Below are 11,136 nucleotides of genomic sequence, written 5' to 3'. Positions count from 1 at the left end.
CACACCGAAGCATTTCGGTTCGGGCATGCGCAGTAAAGTTAACTGACAAATCGAAGCTGTCGGCTGTTTTTGTTTGTGTGGTCGACAGAAGCTCGCGGGGACGTCCGTTTTTCGTTACCAAATAACCGTTAAAATCGGAATTTTTACTGAAGTGACAAACGGGCAGTTGCTATGGGTGCCGGTTCGAGCACCGAGGCCGAAAGGGAGCCGCTTCTCGTCCCTTCTCACGCGGAGACCAACAGCCCGCCAGTAAACAGCAGGGTGTACGGGAGAAGATGGCTGGTTCTGACCCTGTTCTCCCTGCTGGGGCTCATGCAGGGGATGGTGTGGAACTTCTGGGGTCCCATCCAGAACTCGGCCGCCCACGCTTTCGGCTTCACCAAGTCTGACATCGCGGTTCTGGTGCTGTGGGGCCCGGTGGGCTTCGTCCCCTGGCTGCTGTTTATGTGGTTAATGGATAAGAAAGGTGAGCTGTTTATATTTGGTACACTGTGTCCTCTGTTACAATATAATGTTTGTCTTGTCCTCCTCACCCCTTCTCCTCCGTGGACATGTTGTCTGTCCCAAAACACATGATATGTCGATATATTTGCATGTTAGGGCGATCAAAAGTTTAGTGTTGTCACTTGACATCTTAGCTTGATAGCTTATCAGACTGGAGAGGATGTCCGGTGTATCAACGAATTTGGCTCTCTGATCAGATAGTTTCGTCCTTGTTAATGTGTCTAACACCGTTTCCACCCGTATAAACCTAAACCAAACCCTTCATTTTGTGCTTTCTTATTTTTTATATTTTAATATCTCCTCTTCTACCCCTCTACTCTTCGGGGGAAAAAGCAATCCTTCCCCTGCCCCTCCTGAGTATGTTGACCAAAACCATTTTATTTTATTTTATTTTTTAAAGTAAGCATACATGTTTGTGTTTTTTGTTTTGTGTGTTTGTTTAACTCACCTATTCCTCATGTACTGGGAGCCCCCTCAAACTGAGGGGAGCGCTACACATTAACATTATCTATGGAGATGTTATCTGTCCCAAAACACATGATCAATTGCCAAGACACTCAAAAGTTTAGTTTTGTCACTTGACATCCTACACTTGATAGGTAGTCTTATGAGATTAAAGTGAATGTCCAGTGTTGTATCGTATTATTTTCCACTCAGCAATCAACTAAAAGTTGCATAATGTAAAATCCTAGAGCTGAAAACAGACTTGGTTATTCTTTTTCTTTCTAATGTAAATACAAAATACAGCCATTTACAGTTATATGCTCCTCTTCTAAGCCAAAATAAAAAAACACAAGTCCCTCTTCAGTGCTCAAAAAATATTCAACAGTCTTGCCCCTCTTTGCCTCATGGTTCTTATTCACAGAGCCAAATGTATCTTGGCAGTTGTTATCAAAAGTAGTGAATCCCCCAACAATAGTAGATAGGCTCACATATTTAATAGTGTTATCAGTGGTGGAATGTAGGCTAACATTTACTCAAGTACTGTACATAAGTACAATTTTGTACTTTTCATGCCACTTACTGCCAGAAAAATGTTTTATTTTACTGAACTAAAATAGTTACTAGTTACTTTTATTAAGATTTTTACATACAAAACATATGAAGATCATAAAGATTAGGCCTGTAAACAAGAACAGCTGAAATTGTTTGTTGTTTTATGAATTACTAGATTGGTAGAGAATTAATTGAATTAATTGATTAAAATAACAGAAATTGATGAGCACAGTCAAATAATTGCTGATAATAGGTTTTAGTTTTACCAACCTAATCCTAATCGCCAGAAAAAATGTAGGCATTGCACATTTCTGCAAACTAGGATATGTTCCATTTGTACCCTATTATGAGCGTAGGTTGACACTTGATGTGTCAGCAGCGCTGTGGTTAACGTGGTTAGGTTTAGGCACAAAAAAACACTTTGTTATGGTTAGAAAAGGGTCATATCTTGGCATAAAATACGCATTTTGAGGAGTACAACCTGGGCTGGAGAAACAGTTTCTGTAAAAAACAACCACTTCTCGTGCCTAAAAAACACTGGAAACCGCTTGGCAGGGGCCTCACTGACATGTAAAACAAGGATATTATTAGAATGAAGTGTGCAGATGAAGAAAAAAACAAGCTTTTTTAAAAGTACAAAACAAACAAACTATCAAAAAATATTTAACTCTGCTCATCAATTTAAGTTAATTTTAATCAGTCAGTTCAATTAATGTTCTGTCAAACTAATAATGTATGCATTTCTTTTTAATTGCAAAAATGTGCAATGCCTAGGCTAAATTGACATGATCCTTGAAAACATTGGCAGTTTAAAACGAATGCCACTATCACTTTTTATTTGAGCATCACTTTGTGTAAAATGGTCTTTCAGTTGTCTTGAACCACTGAGTCATTTCACCTAACCGGTTCCTCTGCATCACCTGACTGACGTGTAGCTATTACCCAGACTGGACTGTCAGATGACAGAAACAGACACAATACAGAAACAACATCACCGTCGCCAGGCAGCTGATGAATTAAAGACCACAAGCTTTATCATGCCATGATGTTACACAACTCGTCATGTGATTCTGATTCACCCTTTCAAACCTGAATGAACATCACAACTATTTAAACAGTTGAACCTTGAGCACATTGGCTTGATTTCTTTTGTAAAACTAAGGGAAAAGACAATGAGCAAATTGCAAGAAATTAATATATTTGGGATATTATTTTTTTATATTATAAATTACATATTTTTTTTTACCTTTTCTCAGTTTTTCCCCTAATTTTCAGGTAATTTTCTTGAACTTTTTACTATTTTTTTGTGTGTGCAAAATTTTGGTTCATTTCTCCCTGTAGAATCTTACTGCCTTTTTTCCATGTTTTTTAAAGTAGTCACGCTAATTTTCTTAGGATTCCAAAGGTTAAGATTTTGGGAATTTTGTTTGAATTTAAAACAAAGGTTGTCACATTGTATCTGTTGCTTTTGGTGAGTGGGAAAAGCGTTTGACTGGTTCGTATCAGGTAAAATAATCCAGATTCCCTTCATTACTGTGAAGTGTTTACTCAACTTTATTCCCAGCTTGCAGCTAATTCTGCGTCTAAGTCACATCTCGAGTCAGGGCAGCTAATTCAACACTCACAAATTGTGTTAAGAAATGGTGTGACCTTGTTAAAAAAAAAAGCCTATACAACATGCTAGGGCTGCAACAGGCTCACACTGTTGTCTGCACACTCTGCTCAACCTTGCCAATGGGGAAAATACTTCCCAAAGGTGGAGGCCGCCAATGAGCAACAGCATGGTAGTTGCCATCCAAAAGAGGCTAAGATCACATCATCTGTGGTGCAGTCATGGAGTGGTACGCCTACACAGTGTGCTCAGGGTGTGACATACATTTGCTGATATAGCAGAACGTGTCAGAGGAAGCTGATTTGCACATTTAAGTGTTTGGTTGTAAAGCCTGTAAGTCCTGTTTGCAGCAGCTGGCCTCAAGGGCTTCTCTGAAATGTACACTGCTGCTCAAAAGTTTAGATCTCCTGCCACAAAAGCTTGATTGGGTTCAGTCAGACGGCTTAGAGGACTACTTTATACTTTTTAAATAGCCTTTCATGCTTTCAGGCCGGAGAAATTCCTCCTTACAAATAGATTTTGTAAGTTTGGTTTGTTTTATACATGGAGTCAGTGTACAAAATTAAGTTTCTGACTCACCGGCCAAGGGGACAAATCCACCAGCCGAACAAATTTTCTACTGGCAGCAGCAAGCGGCAGACTGGCAACAAGTGATAGTTTTGTTAATTCCAAACATGCATATTTTTACTGGCCAAAATCTATGCATATTGGGTATAACTTTAGTATGTAATTATTTTAAAATGCTGCAGTAAAGCAACCTAAAAATTATAACTGAGGTACTTGTGCACATGTTGTATAAGAATCTAAAGGGGTTTTCTGATCATTTGATTTGATTATTAAAAATATTTTTTTAAATGCTGCCAAAGCAACAGATACAATGTGATAACCTTTGTTTTAAAAGCAGGTACTTAAAGCTGAAACATGATCATTTTCCCAAACTTTAACAAAGTGTTTTTTTTATCCTTTTAAACCAATCCACACATTAACGACAGTGTTGTAGAGCCGCACAGAAAAAACGTAAACATTAGGCTCATTTGAAAACTAGCCAGCTGGCCAGCACTGGCACATTTGCAGAAATGTTGATTAATGTGTGTTGTCCTTATAAAAACTAAATAAATTTATGGTTTGCAGAAATGTACGATGCAAACGTATTTTCTGGTGATTGGGTTGGAAAACTTGTGTGTCCTGATTTAAAAAGAAGCTGACAGCTGACAGAAAACTAATAATCTGTTAGTTAGACATCTCTGTCAGTACTTGTTGCCACTAGTGACATCTGCCAATATTTGATGCAGCAGAACAAATCATAGAAACAAAGGACTGACAGCATGTCCTCTTCAATATCTAAAGCATACAGCCTGACAAACTCCTAACAGGCACCATGAGGCCGTGTTGGCATTTGACCTGCATTTCCCATCCGGGATCAATGAACTACAACTCAGCCCCAGCCTGGTGCTAGTCAGAGGAGCTGCAAATAACAAGTCGCATGGAAAGAGAAGAAAAGAGAAGTGGAGAGAGTTTCCTTGAATTGGCGTCACGAGGGTGAAACTGAGAAGAGAGACTTTCAAGTTTGTAGAGAATGGATCTTTGTCCTTGTAATTGCTGTCACACAGGCCATATTAAATAAGGAACGTTGGGATTCCTGTTGTCTTTGTGCCAGTTTATTGTTATACATACCACAGACACTCAGTTGCCAGTTCCAACAAAAAATAAAATTGGTTGGGGGATCAGCAAACATCCCATTTTTCTGCGTTTTTTAATCTTATGTATGAGTGTGTGTGTATGCGAGTTATATTTATCCCTCAGCAGCAGTTTGAGTCATGTTGTGGTTGATTGATCAGTTTATCTGATAAGAACTAATCAGATGGATGGATGAGAGGAAAGAGTAGAGTACAGAGTGAGTGAATGCAAACTTTTGGACCCAGCACAGTGAACGGTTAAGCATGGTACATATAGTAACACTAGAAAATGTTTTATGTGATGGCAGGTAAGTTAGTTGTCATGGCCCACCACAAATAAATGAATGTGTGGGAAACCCTACATCACAAGGTGCTCCGTAGTTATTTCTTTTGATACTAAACTGAACATCTTTGGGCTTTAACTGTTTATTGGGCAAAACAAGAAATACACAGAAAAATATACCTTTCAAATCAGCAGGCCTTTTTAAAATTCACCAAAAAAATTAAGAAAAAAATCACCAAGATGTTCATGACAAAATGAAGCCAATCTAAGTTGTTTGATTTTCCCCTAAGCCAAAATAAAAGTCCCTTCACAGTGCTTAAAAAAATATTTGACATGTAAAAGCTTTTTATATACGGCTATTATATAAGGAGTATCAGTGATCATTTCAGAGAATGTATGGTCTTGAAAATTTGCCTCAAAGTCATGGAAAAGTCTTTGAAATTTCTTGGTAAAAATGTGTAAGAACCGTGTCAGTGGGTAAAGACAAATAAGAGAACAGCTAGAACAGTCTGGTACGTGCAGAAAATGACATCACTATACTGTAACACAAGCCTTTTTAAAACCTGAAATTATTATCATAGCCACAATTCAAGATGACATACATCTAGTCTCATACTGATACACTGCACAGCCCTGTTTACAAAGCCTTTTTTTTTTTTTACAATATATATACTAAAATTAAAACAAACAACATATGATCCAATAATTCAATTCAGTAATCATTGGCAGCCCTGCTCTGGAGGTAATATGATTACTTCTGATTAGAAGAAAGTGTGACTGTGGGCTGGTTACACCTCAGCCTCTCAGGCTCTCTTCTTATCTGTCATTTTATTCTTTTTCTCCCCTTCCATCACTCTCTCATGTGTCTTCCAGGTTTGCGGGCGTCCCTCCTCCTCTCGGCGCTCTTCATGCTGCTCGGAGCAGCTCTCAGGAGCATCCCACTGACAGAACAGCCTCTCAGACGATGGTAAGACTCATCCGTGAGCATTACGGTAGCAGATGGTTCAAGGGGGCAAGTGTGCTGATGACTCTCTGAAAGGTTTTGGAAAAGAGGCAGAAAGTGCCTCGTGATCCTCAGTGCAGTCATAAGCCTTTCATGATTTACATAATTCGATATATTAGGCAAACTTTTCTAACCGACTGCCAGGGCCAGTTATGAACGTCACTTTATGGACAAAAAGAGCTGCTTGCCAAATGTTAGACTCTGTCCCTGTCTAATGAGTCCCCCATGATTTGTGATGTAGCTGTCAAGATAAGATAGATGGATTGAGTTGATCAATAGAAAAATTAATCAACTCTTTTGATATTTGATTAACCTTTTCAGTTATTTTATAAGCAAAAATCTCAAACATTCATTGGTTTTAGCTTCATCTTTGTCAAATATGATTATAAGATGAATGTTTTGGAGGCCTTGGGCTATTAAACCTGGATGCATTGAATATGTCAATCTGGGCCCTGAGAAGTTATAGGATGGGATCTTTTACTATTAGGGCTCATTTATACTCTCTTTACGTATGAAATTAGATCAGTCTGTTTCAACGTTGTAAACATCAGTGTCCTCAATATGTGCATCCTTTTCACTGGTACAGATACAAGAGATGGCACAGTCAAAGTCTCACAAAACAAAATCAAGGTGACTGTGGATGAGGTAATATTGTACCTTTAAACAGAAAGAGTGTTATAGATCGCAAAGATCTGTGAGGCCTTTAAATACATTCCTAGATCTTTTTTGTTTTACTAATTTCTCTTAATATTGTTATTCATGACCAGTTTCATTCTTTCTGCCATTGTTTGAATTTCTTCTATGTCTCCTACGGTTGTACCTCACTTGAACTATACACCACACTGCTGCCACAATCACCGAAAAACACACACACAGAAAGGCATGCTGTAGAGCCGTGTACACAGCTCTGCACTACTGGCAATGGGAATGGAGTCTATAGCCTATTTTTACATACAATTTTTTGTTGAAAAGGGGTATTAAAGTCAATTTAGAATAGTGGCCAAACTGCAAAATACAACTTCTGAGCTCAAAGAGACATCTGTAAATCAGTGGATACCATTTTTTAAGTGTCACAACCCTGCAAAATAAATCATTCCACGTTCAGAATTTGAATCCATTCAGATTGATAGCATTTTGAAGGTCTGGAAAATCTGCACGATAAAATAGTTTCATCCCCATTCAATCTGGGGCTAAACCAGGGGCACAACAATGTGGTCATTTCTGGTTATTTATACTACAAAAGATTAACTTTTTTTGGCTTCATGCGCCACTGAGCCACTTTCATAGACATGAAGGGGGTCCCTATTCTGACGCTGTATCCAGTTCTCTTTAAACATTCATGGTAGAGACCTGTAAATGTGTCAGTCAAAAGGTATTTGGCAGCCAGAGAACAGGACTCTGAAAGACAGCTCAACACTATTATAGATCTTCTACCTCTTTTTTTTTTGTCCTTGCTGCCAGTTTGTGCCCGTGTCAGACAGCACTTTGACGGACCATCACTGGCAAATATAAAGAGGATCCCATTATTCTTAGTGTTTCATTCTCAGCTCTACTCATGAGCTCAGTGTTCCTCTTTCAGAGAGAGCAAGAGCTCAGAGAAGGCCGTTTCAATCATAATGTGCCTTTTTAACAATGTAATTTCATTAAATATTCCTGAGTGGTAATTCGTCTAATGATTACTATTGGCCTCCATAATGAGGCGATGTATCATAAAATATCAATGCATAGAGGGAATTGTATTTCCACAGAATGAGCCGCATTCACTTTCTCTCCATGGATTTCCGAATTTTTAAAATAACTTTGGCTTTCAGTGAGCAGATAAATCAATTTGGTTTTTCAATTTCTCTCTCTCTGTGTGTCTCTTGAGGCTGTGGTAGGAAAGCCATCAGTGCAGTGAACAGTCAGTGATACAGGCCAAATGTAAGGAAAATAAAAAGGCGCTATTAAAGTATACTAGGAAGACGATGTGATGGAGTCATGATTCCCTTGTCACAGTGCCTAAGATGAAAGAGAGTGTTTACAATTTGCTGTGAAATGTCAAGTTTTGCATTCTGGATTTGTTAGCTCTCTGTGTGGTCGCAGCTTTCAGTATTTGTATTGTCGTCATAACCCCTATTAAAGCTGGGGGAGGCAGAAATCCGAAAAAAAGGCAATAGAAAGGCAGAATTTGAAAATAAACTCTCCTCCTGCAGCTCTCTCCTCTCTGTCCTAAGCCCCTTCCACCAGACGACACGTGATAAATTACCACATATTCAATTTTATTTTACAAAATGTAAACACATAGGTTCACAACATAGTAAAATGAAAGACACTGCAAGAATAAAGTGCTAAATTGGCACTGCAACCTAAAAAGTGCAAATGATTGCTTCAAGACCAGCGATATCAATGCACTGCAAAGACACAGCATGTTAATGGGCTGAGTGATACCAAGAATAACATATTTGCAAAACTGAAAAAAAAACACACAAACAAGAGGCTGACATTATAAATGAGGTTCTTAACAAACACCAGATGGAAGCCACTGTTAAAGACTCTTTTTGATAAGTCCATCTTCCTTTTTTGGGCTCTTTGCAGTTTAGGCAGTTGTTGACAATGCTGGAACTTTCTCTGCAGGATTCTCAGCCATTGAATCAGGCTTTCTTTGAACGTGCACGCGCTTCTGCATTTGTACAGCAGCCAGTGGGAATGCCCTCTCTCTGAAATGACCCGTGATTGGTCAAAGTCTCCCATCACGGGTTATATATTCTAAAACCTGACAACAGAGCCAAGAGGAGGCGCAGAAGTCTAGTTTTCCTTCAGTCCACTTGAATTATCATGTGTTCACAGTTTATTATGGGATGTTGCCCAATGATGCCAAAAATGAAACTGCCTACACCAACTTTAATCTTTTCCACAGCCTTGAATCATGAGTGATGCCCTTTCACATGATCCACTTCTATATGCTTTACTAGACTGAACATGTTGGTACATGTGCAGAAGTCTATCTCAGACTGTTAACCTTGTATTGATCACTGTGTTACATAACATGCATCAACAAGGGGCAGAAGCAGCTTTCTCTGTGGAAACTTATTTCACAGAGAAATTTAGAGTATTGGCTCTACCACAGCTTTACTAACACTCATCCTCTGGGATTTATTATTTTAGTAGAGTGGCTGTGGCCTAAATCTTCAGGATGTGTTATTTTATTGTACTCAGCCGGCACAGTAAACCACAGTAAACTTTTTTTTTCATTTGATGGTCTTTTAGAAATTACAGAGGGATCCAGCTAAAGTTTCATTTTGATCTGTAAATCAAAATCCAGCCGTAGCAGATAAACTGTTTTATTGATTTATTTTTCATGACAAGAGTACTCCTGTGACTTTTTATTGAGCTTCCAAAAAGTTTATCATAAATTGTAGCATTTGAGGCCAAGATATCCTGACTTTTAGTCTGTAGTCAAGTTTTAAATACTGGATATACACTTCCCATGACCATACTCAATAGTATTTCTTTAGATCTCCCCTGCTTGGTAAGTGCAAGTTTTTAACACTAAAGCTTTATGTTAAAAATGTGTAGTCTAACTCCAAGCCAAGAGTTAGTTTTACCCTTAGACTTAACCAAGATCCCCTTGAGCTGCAGACGGCATTATACAACAGCTTGTTTACTGATCTTGATTTGTAAAATTGATAGTTTCCTCTCTAATGACAGCTCCTAGATCATTTACAGCTTCGCATCAGGTAATGTCACTTGTTTTAAGCCCATAGACTTCAGGGGCCATATTCACAAAGCATCTTAGTACAAAGAGTTTTTCCCAGTGATAAAATTCAAAGAAAATCCTAGAATTTTTAAAGAAAATTTTAGGAATTTTTAAGTTTTCTAAGAATTTCCCTTTTAAAGTTAAGATTAGATCCTGGTAAAGATAAAAGTTATTCACAAAACATTACATTCAAAAACAGAGTAATTAGTAATCATAGTTTTAAACTGACCTGTAATAACAATTGTGTTGAGTTTGAATGTATGTTGTAATGTGATGTCATGTAATTTTATTTAGACAGGGACAGCGCACAGTAAAACATTAACCTTATATATAACAAGGAGTAGTCCTTTGGCAGATAGGTGGAGCAAAGAAATGAATAACAGAGTTTGATGTAAATAGAGTACAGAACACCAGGTCATAAAATTTTACAGACATTATCATCCCCATATCCAACCCCACCTCATCATGATAAATCACAAATTTGTGCAAAATTGCAGCAATAAAATTATCAGGGCATAGTCATCCTAAAACCAGTCTGCTCCCTCCCACTGCCCAGCAAACAGAGGTAGGAGAAATATTCTCCAAGTGCTGGGTGACCATGAGTTAATGAAAGGCTACAGATTAGATGGTGCAGGGCTAATGTTTGTGGTCGATCTCATCAGAAGATTCACTCACATCTTTCAACTAATGCAGTAACAGTAAAAAAAGATGGAAAAGTGGAAGATTGAAGATATTTGAAACTAGAAAAGTGTTACAGTACAGCATAGTGATCACACTAAAAGCACTTACACAGTCTTATTTTGATACACAGTTTATTTATCTTCTACTGGCTGTCACCACCTTGCAGCCTCATGAAAGGGTGTCTGTGACAACCAATCACATCTGTAAAAAGAATGTGTCACACATAGAAACAATGTCAACTCTAACTGACGACGCATCGACGTGCAGTTCTTGCGTCGACGTATTTTTTGCGTTGACGTCACTGATGACGTCGACGCATCGTCCCAGCCCTATCACTGAGGTAAAAGTTTCTGTCCCTTACTCACTCAGAATTGCCCTGAGAATTTTCCTAAATTGCTTCTAAGCTAGGACTCCTTGCTAGAAATTTTTAGGCTAAGTGAGGAGCTCTCTGAGTATATTCTCGGCGTGTTTGTTGAATAAAGGGCCAAGGCTGGACTTGAACCAACCGCCGCATAGCCTCTGCACATGTGGTACCCACTCTACCAACTGAGCTACTGGGTGCCCCTAGGTTCAATCTAACTGTTGACCCTGATTTAAAAACATTTCTAATGCAGCTTCACTTCACATGTTTTGAACACTTTTATC

The 11,136-nt window shown here is 38.5% G+C and overlaps 1 protein-coding gene across 1 annotated transcript in view; it reads left to right on the top strand.

Annotated features, from left to right (window-relative positions):
• The first annotated feature begins 50 nt into the window (after window positions 1–50).
• slc49a4 (solute carrier family 49 member 4) overlaps window positions 51–11,136 on the top strand; it is a 69,457-nt gene continuing 58,371 nt past the window's right edge. Inside the window, exons 1-2 of the mRNA XM_042494088.1 lie at window positions 51–466; window positions 5,945–6,038. Of these exons, the coding sequence (XP_042350022.1) occupies window positions 172–466; window positions 5,945–6,038 (389 nt within the window). The 5' untranslated portion in view covers window positions 51–171. The remainder of the gene's footprint in view (window positions 467–5,944; window positions 6,039–11,136) is intronic.

Source organism: Plectropomus leopardus, chromosome 10 (genome assembly GCF_008729295.1).
Source record: "Plectropomus leopardus isolate mb chromosome 10, YSFRI_Pleo_2.0, whole genome shotgun sequence".
Classification (NCBI taxonomy): Eukaryota; Metazoa; Chordata; class Actinopteri; order Perciformes; family Serranidae; genus Plectropomus; species Plectropomus leopardus.
Note: the sequence above shows the minus strand (reverse complement) of the source record. Positions and strands in the feature narration are given on the sequence as shown.